The 13,126-nt window shown below is 46.3% G+C and overlaps 1 protein-coding gene across 5 annotated transcripts in view; it reads left to right on the plus strand.

Moving 5' to 3' along the window:
• OPCML (opioid binding protein/cell adhesion molecule like) overlaps positions 1 to 13,126 on the plus strand; it is a 1,111,761-nt gene that overhangs the window by 571,183 nt on the left and 527,452 nt on the right. For 4 of the 5 annotated variants that reach the window (XM_046015659.1, XM_046015662.1, XM_046015660.1 and 1 more), the window contains exon 1: positions 3,972 to 4,627. In XM_046015659.1, coding sequence (XP_045871615.1) covers positions 4,461 to 4,627 — 167 coding nt within the window. In that variant the 5' untranslated portion in view covers positions 3,972 to 4,460. Of the gene's footprint in view, positions 1 to 3,971; positions 4,628 to 13,126 lie in introns of those variants that run through there. The other variant, XM_046015661.1, reaches the window with a different exon arrangement.

Consider the following 13,126-nt stretch of genomic DNA (forward strand, 5'->3'; position numbering starts at 1 on the left):
TCTTCCTCAGTTTCAACATCCAAACTCTCAGAAAGTCCTAAACGCTGTGCATCTAAGATACACACCTCAGGTTTCTATTTTTCTCCATCATCATTACTACTGCCATCGCTTCTTTCCTGTTCTACTCTTGAAAATCTCCCTGCTTCCATTCTGTCCCCTTGCAAACCATTCTGTACCTGACAACCACAATCCATACCTCTCGGTCAGTTCACATCACGTCTCTGCTTTAAGTTTTCCCAAGTTACTGCCCCTGGATCCATGTATGCCTTTTCTGTTATAAAGCATCCTGAATATCAAGATGTCTGTAGATCTGAATCAAAGCTCCTGTTTGGATATGGGGCATTTACAATCTCTCACTCATGTCTTTCCACATGTTACAAGTTGTTATCATGGGAAAGTGGGAGTTCTGTTATATAATCATAATTTATGATTATGAAATACTTTCAATGTGGAGTGTAACACATCACCTCATTAACTGGCATCTTGTATTAATCATGTTTTAAAAAATTGCTGTATTTTATGATGCTTTGACATCTGGGAGGCTTGCGAATTCTGGAGAGACAGCCCTGCCCAGGGCTAGCTAATTTCTGGAGCTAGCAAGCGACTTGTCTTTAGCATACCTTTTTCAGGTAAACCAATCAAGCAAGGGCTCACATCCTCAACCACCTTCTTTATCCAACTGCCACACAGCAAGCTATTTCCTCTGCCCTAACTCACCCCAGGAACACTAGAGACCAGTAGCCCAGGTTCTGTCACAATTACTCAAATAATGTGAGCCTAAGCTTACCCAAGCTTACCTACCCAGCCTCACCCATTCCTTCTTGTAGATGCTGCAACCAAGGCCCTGGGCCTTTGGTTTCTCCTGGCTTCCTCTGCTTCTTAACACTGACCTCCTCTTGGGAATGATAAGTAATAAACTTTTCTTTCAAGAAAGCTGTCTCTGTGTCTGTAAACATACCAGAACTCAAAGCAAAATCTTGGGGACATCTCAAGACACCTCACCAAGCACCATGAGATAGGTATTGTTAGGTACCAGTCACATAGCTGAAGGGTTGCGTAATCAGTATCCAAAGAGACCATCTAACTTCAGAATCAACACGCCTAGTCAGTACTCTTACTTTGTCCTCAGATACTTGTCTTCATATATGTAGATATACACTCAAGAGGGGTTTAACTGGGAGTCTCCCCATCATGGTAGTCAACCAAACATTCCTTAGAAAACCCCCAATATAAACCACTTCAGTCCTTGTTTATTGTGAACCTCACCCCCTGTTCTCTTTCCCATTCTAAATAGGTTTGGCTTTCTATTCTATAAATGGAATAGTGGTCCCTGGCAATGAAGGAATTACACACGAATGGAATCTCCCCCACGAAACTGTAAACTGGTAAAGATTAGTGTAAATATTAGACCTCTGCAGTTATTTCTCTGATTCACTAACTCTTCAGTTCAGTCATTTATTCACCCTCAAGTATTGAACTAGGTAGCCAGCTTACTGGAAGACGCTTCTCTAGGACTAGGACTAGGACTAGACCCTGTTCTCTAGGTCTCCAGATACCTGTAGCTGGGGGGATCCAGCCCAGAAAAAAATTGGATACTTATCCCTTCTACAAAAGAAAGATTTTCTTACATAATATTAAGAGTATACAATGTCTTGCTTCAACCTACCTCTGCTTCTCTTCTTTTCTCATCCCTTCTGTTCTTTCTCCAGCTGGACTTCTTCCCCAGTAATTTGTCCCATTTCAAGAAATCCTTCACAGATTGAATTAGCATTTAGCAACTGCTCCATTTGCATCTCCTGAGGAGCACTAGGACCAAACCAACAGATATATGAGGAGAGAATGTCACCTGAGCCCACTACAACCAAGTGGAAAGAGCTGTGTCACTCCTACAACAGACTGACCCAACCCCATGCCACCATCCCACAATGTTCAAGAAACAAACTCTGTAGCTGAAGAAAATCACAAGCACAGCCTCACATTCTCAGCTTCAGTCAGGCTAAAGCACTAAAAAAAGCATTTCCAGTCTGGTGATAATGGATAACAGCATCTCAGAGTTTAGAGGATTAGGTACAATGTGTATACAAAAAACCCAGGTACACTCAAATCTTAAGGAAAGATGTGTGTCATTAAAACTGGCAGGTGGTTCCAAAAAAGTGGTTTGGCTGTTCTCTGAGGGTTGAGTCTCTCTTTCAGGCATCCTTTCTCCTCCCACCCTTGCAGCCCAAGAACTCAGGATGAATGTTCTGCCCAACACCTGTCTTTATTAATATCTCTTTTCTGGAAAGGAGCTGATATGTGTTTTTCACTATGTTAAAAGAGATAAAGCATACATAGCATGACTAGTGACCAGTATTCTTTCTTCCTGAGGTGTGATGCTCTCATTAAAAACTTTAGACCTAAAAATGTATGTGGGCTCCCATTTTACACAGGAAGATGGGGCAGTATACATAAGTGCTCAGTCCCCCATAATGGAGACAGGTAGGATGCCTTTGTATCCTTAAACAGCTAAAGTAATGAATAAGAATTTCAAGCTTATTTTGAATTAAATTCCATTGTTCAGAGCCCTGCCTAATTTAACAAAAGGATCTGAGAAAGAATACAGAAAAGAAAATGTACATAGCAACCATTAAATTATGATATAGGGGGATAACTATGCTTGTTAGAAGCTATGAGGTGGCTTCTGCTAGAAGGAACAGGAGAAAAACCATAAGACAGGCCCAAGGAAATCCTGAGCTCTCTGGTTAATAACTGAAACAAATTAATCTAAGCCCCCAAAGAAACTGATAGGCTGGCTTTTAAGGATGCCCTATTCCCCAATGCCCTATCCTCCCAATACCATTGTGGGGCCAACTCATGTGATCATAAAGCTATAGATGGAGTTTCTGAAAATCAACCCCAACAGTCTTTAGGCTCTCTGTGTGTTTTCCCATCTCTTGCTTTTTTACAGTAAGATACTGGAGCATGGAGTAGGTTGGGGACTATTCTGTATGTTGTGTGGTAAGAAGAAATTCAGATTTGCCAGTTTGGTAGAGAGAGAGCCTTGAGTAGCTCCGAGGTGGGTCATCTGAGCAGAAAGCATACTTCATCTTTTTACAAAAGCTCCGGGGAACCCTGCCATAAGATTGTAGCTTGGCCGGGTGCCAAAGGGCGGCAGAGTGATGACCCTGCACACACCGGTTTAGCTACCTCCGGGGAAATGATGTTCAGGGTCTGGCAACTTCTGTTTGGGCAAGGGGAGGAAAGGTGCAAGCGTCACTTCTCCATTTGCTGCTCACCCCCCGCCCCATCCCGAACTCCCTCTCCGCCCCCCTCCTCCCTCCTCCACCCGCCTCTTGCAGGGGGAGCGACCAGGAGGGGCGCAGCATCCTCTAGGCTGGCTCGGGTGTCTGGGGGAGAGTGGAGCCAGCTGCGGCGCCCGCCTCACCCCGGCTCAGCGGCACAGCCCGTGTGCGCGCGGCGCGGCGAGGCAGGGGTTAAGGTGGGCGCCCGCTCCCCGCGCCCGCTCGCCGGGATGAGCGCGCAGTCCGCCCGCTCTCTCGCAGCCAGCCCGGGAGAAAGTGGCGGTCAGTGATGGAGCTGCTGCCATGACAACCCCGGCGGTCGGGGCCCGCGCGCGTCGGGGCCGCTCCCGGGAGGAAGGCGGCGCGGAGGCCGGGGGCGGCCGCTGAGCGTGGCGTCCGCGCGTCCCCGCGTCCCGTGCCGCGTCCCCGGAGGAGGCGGGGGCGCCGTCCGCCAGCTCCCCGTGCGCCCGCAGCCTGCGCCGGGCGGCGTTCCGCGGGCTGGCGACGCGGGCCGGGCTGGCCACCAGTCGCCGCCCGGGCTGCGGTGGAGGACGCCCACGGCACCAACGGATCCTCGGGCTGCGACGGCCACGTCCCCGCGCTGGAACTTTTTGGCGCCCTTGGGTTCCAGATTCGAGACTCGGGCTGGTCTATAAATACATCTGTACATGTGTGTGAGCTAATAAAACATTTTCTCCTCTCCTTGAAGCAGCAGCCTTTTAGGACATCTCCTTTATGTCAGAGACACTTGCCTTGCTTCTTTGGGTTATAAACTTTTGATACCAGACTCTGCAGAACGTGCCCAACTGAATCTTAAAGTAGCATCTTGAAGAGAGAGGCAGAGAAAGAGCAATCTGTGACCTTCATCCCTGCACCTTCCTTCTTCCTCTCCCTTCCCGGCTGCTTCCCCCCTCCCCAGGGGAGCGTCAAGAAAGCTCTTTTTGGATGCAGGAGGGGGCATCTGGTTCTGCTAGGCTGGAAAGCTGAGGCAGGATTTGAGGAAGAATCATTAGACTCCGGAGAGCCTGGACTCTTTTCTCCTCCTTCCCCCTCTCTGCTTCTGGCTTGCTTCATCCCTTTCCCGTCTCCCCACACCACAACCCGAGACCCGCTGGTGTGCGGGGCGGGGGACGAGGACCGCGCCGCTGCCGGAGTTCTGGGAAGTTGTGGCTGTCGAGGATGGGGGTCTGTGGGTACCTGTTCCTGCCCTGGAAGTGCCTCGTGGTCGTGTCTCTCAGGCTGCTGTTCCTTGTACCCACAGGAGTGCCCGTGCGCAGCGGAGATGCCACCTTCCCCAAAGCTATGGACAACGTGACGGTCCGGCAGGGGGAGAGCGCCACCCTCAGGTAGGGAGCTGCACTTCAGCGGGGGTACTGAGCCCCTCGGATGTGAGGACGTGGGTTAAGGGCCAGCAAGAAAGCAGAAGAGAGAGATCAGAACGCTTGGGTGGGGGAGTGGGGCATGCGAAGGGCCTTTCTGCAGGCCCGAGAGTTGCCCACTTGCGGACTGTGGCTGCTAACACCCATTTTCCTGGAGAGATTTGTCATTTGCTCTGGCTTTTCTGGTCCAGGATATGATGTAGGACCCTGAGGTCGTTGCTTGGGACTCCATGCATTCATGAGGCCATGACTTGGCTAGATTCACTTTTGCCCTGGCATGAAGATGAGAACAGAGCGCTCTGTAATTGCTGTACTGGGGGTTAGGCTAAGATCACTGAGTGCTTTGGTGGTTCTCTCACAGGCCAGAAGGTATGTGATTAGGCAAGGTGGTCTTCTGGATGGGGTGGCTTGCTCCTACCACAGACATACCTAAAATGTCAGGCTCTGGAATTGCCAGTGCTGGGCCATGGCCGTTTATGAGTCTGCTCAAGACTCAGCCATCCATGTCAACCGAGTGTGGTGCTCCTGGGACCCCTATTATAAATTATGAGGGCAGTTTTATCTTTGCAGGCTCAGGCCAAAGAGAGGAAACATGTAGCTTTTATGCAACGACATCACTCCTGTGCGAAAAGCACAATAGAAAGCTTTTTGTTTTACCTTAATGAGTTACAGAGAATCACTTACATGCTCCAGGCAGAAGGGTGGAGATTCTTGGAATATGAACCTTTGGGGACTGGGCCTGCTGCAGCAGAGACTTTAATAAAAATGCAGCCACCACTTTCCACCAGCTCAGCAGATATCATCTTTTATCCCTTTAATGAGGCAGTTCTGGTCCTAGGAGACAGATTCAGGGACGTCCCAGCTTAACACTGGCTCACAGTGTACACAGGCTGAATGCGTTTGCCCTGTCTATGACTTTGATGGTTATGTTGAAAATAAAACATGCTGTCCCAGATTCTGCAGCCAAAAGGCCTGACTTCTCCAAGGAACAGTTGAGGATGGGACTTCCTGCTCCTTTGGCTGCCCTGGTAGAGCTCTCTCTGTATCTGGACAAGCTGCACCCCCAGGAAGGAAAGAAAGGCCTCTTGGGACACTGGTTATTCTTTCCTAAGCTCCAGACTAAGGTTGGATTCTTGCCACGTTGGGAGATTCTTAGCTGCGTCTTCTTTAAGGAAGAGAACAGGCTTCACAGATCTGTCTGCTGGTGCTCGGGGGCCCCAGATGAAGAGAGGAAAAGGGATGCTAGGGACAGACTCCCCTCCCTGACTGAAGGAGGGAAAACACTGCTAGCCCTGTGGGCCCTCTTCAGCCTGTCCCAGACTAGAGTGCATTATGGCTATTTTCTTGCATCAAGAAGTTTTTGGAGCCTACTCCCTGAGAACTGACTTGTGGGATGCTCACTGGCAACAGAGCTGTGGGTCAAAGATAGGAGTGGTACCCAGGCTGCGACACAGGTTCACCGAAGAAATGTTGGTAAATTTTAGCAGGCGTGAGGGGCTGTTGATGTTGCCACGCAGCTGTCTTTATCTTCTAATCTATTACTGGGGGCAAAGAGGCCCAGCACCGAATAAGGCCTCCTTGCTAAACCTTCCAAATCTTTTGTCCCATTCCTGACCCGGAAAGTTAAAGCAGAAACTTAGAAACTCAGGCTTTCTGCTTTCTGGGATGCCGTAAGATGGTTCCACCAGCAGAGGGCCAACTTGGCTCTGCCTTTTTTTAATTAGCTGCTGGCCTGGTTTCATGATCTTCAATTCTAATGTTCAGCAGCTGGGCTTGGTAATGGGAATGGGAATAAAAACGGGAAAAGCTGAATAGTTGCTTTTTGTGCTTTGTGGAGGGAAAAAAAAAACCTTACATGTGCGAGTATGGCTGTTATCTTTTACCTGATTGCATGCTTTTATTTTTTTAAAAGTAAACACGGCTTGTGTTGATTTTGTCTCTCCCCCTCCATATAATTTACTCTGAAATAGAGAGATTCAGCACCTTGTCCACATTTTAATCTCTTTATATTCTCTTCCTTTTTTCCTCTTGTGTTCTTCTCTCTTATTACTTTAGTCTTCGTTCTTATCAGGTGATTCCATTTTACATGCTTTTGCCTATAATTCATTCTCTTCCCCCCCTTTTTTTTGCCTTTGTCATTTAATTCTTATTAATTTCTGATTTTTTTTAAGGTTTGATTTCACTCCTGTCACAATGTTTCTTAAAACAACATCACAATCTCCTGCAGCTTTCTGAGGGTCTCAATCTTCTCTAGTTTTGCATGTACCTTTGTTTTATTGGCTTTCAGCTGTGTGCCCATGTCAATGAAAAACTTATTTGTCATTGCTCTAAGGGAGAGTCCTGGCTTCCAGTCTCGGGAAGCTTCAACCCCAGATCAATGTATCATGTTTTATGCTGTGTTGTATTTTGCTTTTGAAAGACTGTGATTCTAAGTATGGTCACACTTCCGTCTCCTTAACGATGTTCCCTTGGGAATCCAGTGTTTGGAAATTTAGTGTTCTGAATGCAACAAATGTGCAGGATGTCTTGAAAACAATGAATGCTTCCCAGGCCCATGAGCCACAGAAAGTCTTTCTGAATGTGGTTACCTTGGATCAAAATCTCTCACATCTGTTTCTAAATCTTGACTGAAGTCACAAAGGAGGCCAGAGACCTAGTAGTAAAGCAGAGGAGCAGAGGAAGCTGGGCCCTCATTTGAATTTTCCAAGGAGAAATTGCACGGCTTAGAGAAGGATGATGTCTTTCCTTGGAGATATCCGTTTTGTTTTGATAGGTCTTTGATTGCATTGAGGGACGTTAGGAAGTGATGTGCCGAAGATGACACTGACGTTTCAAACGTGGATAAAACTCATTTTATATAAGTGAGGCAATATTATCTTCCTCAGAACTACTTCACAGGGCTACTTGAAAAGTAAAAATAATTATTTGAATATTGAGTAATTTTGCCTTCTTGGAAGAGAGATGATATGGGAAATGAAGGTGGTGTTCACTATGGCTGAATTATAGCTTCTATGAATCTGATTTGAATTCATTATTACAAATGGGCCCTCTTGGCCAGAATCATTTCATTACAATTATCTGCTGTTGGGTTAAAAATGTTCTGTGCCTTTCCATTAGATTAGATATGACAAGTATCCAGAAGTTCTATGGCTGAATCAGGAAAGGAGCCCAGGATGCTCACTGTAGTCAGTTGGGCCCTATCAAGCCATTTCTGTTGCACAGATGATAGCCAGGTGTGCTTTCTTCCTGGGCCTCAATCTCCTCTAAATTTGCTTTACGTACTTAGTGGAACCACATCCTCTGTATACATGAGTGTTTTGAAGAGCTGTTATAGGATGGAGGTAGGGGTTGTTGCTGTAAGGGAATGGTCCACTAAACGGGAAGAGTTCCCACTGACATACTGTCTTTATGTATTTATTTATATATAATATATGGCAGGATAATCAGTTTTGCTCATCCAGGCTTGCTGATCTGGGATAATGCTTAATAACTCTTTTTCTGAAATGTCCCTGCATTTTCATTTGGAGTTCTGTGCTAATCCAGTTGGAACCAAGTGTTTGAGGGTTAACTACTGCCAAGGAATAATCTGAGCCATGGTATTTTCCCCCAGCAACTGGGTCAGTCAGGCTCCCAAGGACAGCGTTTTTCTTTATTTTGCACTTACCCTCAGAAGCTTCTCTGTTTGTGAAAATTTGAAAATTCAGAACAGGCACTAGGTTATTAGAAACACTTTCACCCATTGTAGTATTTAAGCTGCCTATGCTGAATAAGGTCATGGGGAAGGGCAGAGTCTTCACTCTTGGTCTGGGGAGAGGAAGACAGAAAAGGACACGGAAGCAAGTATGTGCCTGTAAGGGACCCCTCGCACCGTGATGCTGACCCGGGCTGCACACTGGAGTTGCCAGGATGATTTTTAAAACTTGTACTGCCAGACTTCCAGAACAATGAAATAAAATTCTCTGGAGTTAGGCATCGGGGTGGGCTTGTGAGACAAAAAGGAAATCTCCTCCAGTATTTCTCTTGTGGAACCGGAGCCAGGAACCACTTCTCTAAAGCCCTGTCCTGCCCCCGGAGCATCCAAGCAAGTAGGTCTCCAATGACCCTAACTTCCCTTCAGTGTCTCCTGCGTGTGTGCATGTACCTGATCACCCGCGGGCTGCCTTGTGCTCTAGAAAGGGCACTGGGTTCAGGGGCCTGGATTTGATTCTTATTTTACCACTCAGTAACTACATGATTTTGTGTACTTTGGTCCAACTGTGTACACCTAGAACCAATATCTGCTCTGTCTAGGATATCAGCTGAAGTATATGGCTGATATACTTCATATATCAGCCATATGATGAATATGAAGTATACTGATGAAGTATGTGGCCTTATTCTAACTACAAAGCGACGTGTACATGCAAGTTGTCACTGGTGCTGCGTGGGATTCCTTAACAACAACCCATAATACTCTCAGTCTTTTCTAGGTTTATGCACTCCCTTCCCCCCTCACCCCATATACACCTTTAAAATGTGCTAATTTCTTCCCACTTCCCCTCAGTATCCTGCTTTTCCTTGAGGCCCAGAATTACCCTCATAGAGTTCCAGTAACACTTGCTAAGTATCTCTGTCCCAGCGGATACACACCACAGAACTAGCATTTAGGTGAGGGTCTGGTTAGATGGGGAGCTCCTGGTGGTTAGGAGCCCTGTCTTAGGTACCAAGTACAGATATCGTGATGGACACAAAGGATTAAAAAATAAGTATCGGTTGAAAGCTTTAATTCTTTTTAACAGGACTCAGTCTCTTATCATGTATTATTACCTCTATAGCAACAAAGTGCTGATATCTTAAAAGTTCCATTCTCTTCCGAACGTGATGCTGGGACACTCAGACACAGCAGTTAGTTAGAGATCTTGGAGGCCTGAGGGACTTTTGGATTCTACTTAAATCCCTTGCCAGAAGGGACAGTTGAATCCACCAGTGGGTCACAATCTGATCTGAAATGATGCAAAAGGCAGGACTATCCCTGAAGGCAAGATACTGAGCAAGGCAGAAGGATTGAGAGGAACGTTCTTCGTAGCCAACAGAGTAGTATGTTTAGACGTAAGGCTGTCTCTGTGGAGATCCACCCTGCGTAGACATGGAGGTACAGGGAGCAAGGAGGCAGGAGAGGGGAGACGGGGGTGGGGGGCTGGGGGGTAGTTGGTATGTCAGCACCAGGACGAGGCTGCAGGATCCAGCAGGCTGACGGAGCAGGACTGCCTGGACACTAGCACTCTCTGACGTCACTGGTTATTTGGAATACGTCTGCCTCCCCCAACGCATACACCAGGTACCACACGCCAAGGAAGGGGAAGGAAATTTTAAAGCATTCGTGACATATGCCCAGTGGGTTTCTAAATTGCTCTGGAAAATTCAGCCCCTCTTGTCATAAGCCTTTTGGTTTGTTTTTTTGTTTTGTTTTGTTTTGTTTTTTTGTTTTTTGGCCTTTAAGTAGGGTTTAAGTTGGGTTCAGTGTAGCTCTGTTGTTCTTTCTTTCCAGCTCCTGAAAACGGACTGTCCCTGGGCCTGCTTCTCACTCTTACTACGTGGCTGGTTCTGAGGGCACCAGGGAGGACAGCAGCACCGGCCCGTGTGTGTTACAGATCTGATGGGGTCCAGCAGTGGGATGCAGTGAAAGGAGGAGCCAAATAGGTCTTATTTGACCTTCCCAAGGGAGGACTTTGAAAATTACTTATTAGCAGGAAGCAGTCTTCACACGCATAGGATAAGAGGGAATTATGGACCAAGACATCTTCAGGGCTGGCAGACATTTGCATTGTCTATTAACTTAGGAACCAAGTGTTAACCTTTCTTGATTTTTTTTTTTAATCCAGGCAAGACAGCAGCAGATCATTTCAGATTCCTTTGTTTGTTTATTATTTTCCCTGCAGGAGGATGCTATTGCTGATGCTGGGTCTAGCTGAACTTGGGAGAAAGCTGGCATGGGGTGGGCGTTGGGGGAGAGTCTGCATTATCAGTCCTTTCCCACCTCCCAGTAAATGACACCTTCCTGCCGCTCCTTGTACCCTGGTGTATCTTTTTTAAGATGTGAAAATTGAAGTTGTAATGTCTCTGCAGCTCAGCAGTTACCCTGCCTCGATCTGTGTGTCATTTCCTTGGTAGAGAAGGTTAGAGACGGGACATGTTTGAGCCTTATGTCACTCTCCCTGCAGGATCACACCACAGACCCTTTCATAAAATTGGTAAGGCGGGGGAGATTTTAAAACAAACACACTCAATTATCCATGATTAACTGTGTGTCAGAGGCCAAGCCAATTACTGTTTCATGTGATTTTCAGAATATTATTATCCCTAAATAACAGCCTCGGAGATTGAGTTTTAGAACAGTTAAGTCACTTACCTTTGGTTATGTGGTTATCAGATGTCTGGATTTGCTCCAGGAAGACCGTTTTCTTCTTCTCAGTTTTATAGGACCCTCTCCTCCCAACCCCCGCCACCGCCTGGGCACAGAGAACAGAGAGAGCTTCCAAAGCCAGCAGAAAAAGCAAAAGCCCCCTTTCTGTGCCCCAGACCTACACCTGATGAAAGGTCAGGAAATCTGCACTGCAGCTGAGGGCTGTAGCTGAACTGATCTCCATTAGTGGTCCTCTTTGCTTTCTGCTGCTTACCTGCCCCCACCGGCATGTGAGTAAAAGTGGCTCTGTCATCTGGGACCGATCGTGATGCACGCTGCCAACAGTGCCCAGGGTGACAGCTGCCGGCAGGGTCCAGGGTCCTGTTCAGCCCATTACAGGTGCTCTTCACTTTGAACCTGTCCTATGCTTTGTACCTTCCCACCAGCCCCCATGCTACATGACCTCCCAGAGTATGCCAGGATCTCCTTGAACCCGGCAAACTAAGACCAGGTGGGCAGTTGATTCTTAACAAGAGCCCATCGATGTCAGAGTGCTTTCTTGAGAACTAACTGTAAGGAAGTGAGAGATCTGGATGGAAGTATAGAATGAAAGGAAGTTATTTTTTTAAATCCTAAAATGTATATCATTCCATAATCCCCTGACATTCTTATATTTGTATTTTAGTTTAAACCATTCGGCTGTGAAAACAGAGAACCACAAGCTTTGTAACTCACCTTGCCTCTGATTCATACCCTGGAGGAAATCATGTGACCCCTTTTGGCCTCCTCTTCCCCGGAGACCGCACATTTTGCTTAAATCAAAGACGCTGAAGGACTTGACCTGGCTTCCCATAAAAGTGCTGATCAATAAAATGCTTAAAAATTAGTTTTGAATATTAAACATTTTCAGTGGGTCTGAAAATTTATGGCATTTCTATTAACCAAGTTTCCACTGCATAATAGGAACAAAGAATGTTCTAAGTGGTTGTTAAGTTTTCTGGCTAGCCCACAGAAGATAATTTAACTCATAATTATCCAAAATGCGACACACTAGCAATGAAGAATAATAGGGAGCCCCGTTGTTGTAGAAGAAGTGATTACACAAAAGCGAGAGAAAAATGAATATGATAATTTTCTATTTATCATGAATGCCAATGCTGAAGAAAAGTAGGCATAGCAAGAGGAAGATAATATGGAAACATTCTCCCAAAGATTTTCTGAATACTTTCAAAAGTTTTGGAGTTTGTCTTGTTTCTGTTGTGCCAAATTCAATTTTAAGACATATAGCTTTCATTTTATTGGATTCAAGTACATGTATACATTCGCCACTTCTCTGATGATTGGATTTTTTTTTATAAATATAGATGAAGAAGGGAAAATAGATAAAGGAAATGAAAGACAAAAATGGAGAGAAGAGACCAGAGATTTTCCCAAGGTGTCAGCTAAGAGTTGAAGGAAAACACAGAGCTAAAGAGGAGGGGAAAGTGTGGGATTACCTGGTAGTTAAAGTTTGAGAAAAGAAGGAAGAAAATATTCAACAAGAATTACCGTGTCCCACAATTTCCAGTGTGTGAATGTCTCCTTCCCCTGTGTCCAGGTCATAGGACCAGACACACAGGGGTCCAGCGCCCATGCTAAATCAAGACAAAGAGCCGAGTAGTGCTCAGATTCTCCCTTGCTGCGAAGATTCAGCTCTTTCTGAACCTTGCTTCCCACCTGTCACCCAGCTGTCAATCCCATTCTTGTCACTGACTTTTTAGTCCATGTCTCATTACTCTGTGTGGGACCCCCCCGAGGCTCTGGGTGATTGAGTCCCAAGAGTCCCACCTTGCCTTGCCAGGACCTCTTCTGCAAGAGACCAGGTGCACCCTTGACTCCACTCCTGGAAGCCTAGGGTTTCATGAACTTTCCAATACTGACTGTTTGCCCGCCACCCAAATGTCCGTTTTGGAGATCCCTTCAGTGCATTTATCCTCAGATATACAGATTGCTGTATCAGATTCTTGTCTACTTTGACTGGAATGGGTTGTGATTGATGGCATTCCAACACAGGGTCTCCTGGTCACTGTTTGGAGCTTCCCATG

Source organism: Meles meles, chromosome 8, assembly GCF_922984935.1.
Source record: "Meles meles chromosome 8, mMelMel3.1 paternal haplotype, whole genome shotgun sequence".
NCBI lineage: Eukaryota > Metazoa > Chordata > Mammalia > Carnivora > Mustelidae > Meles > Meles meles.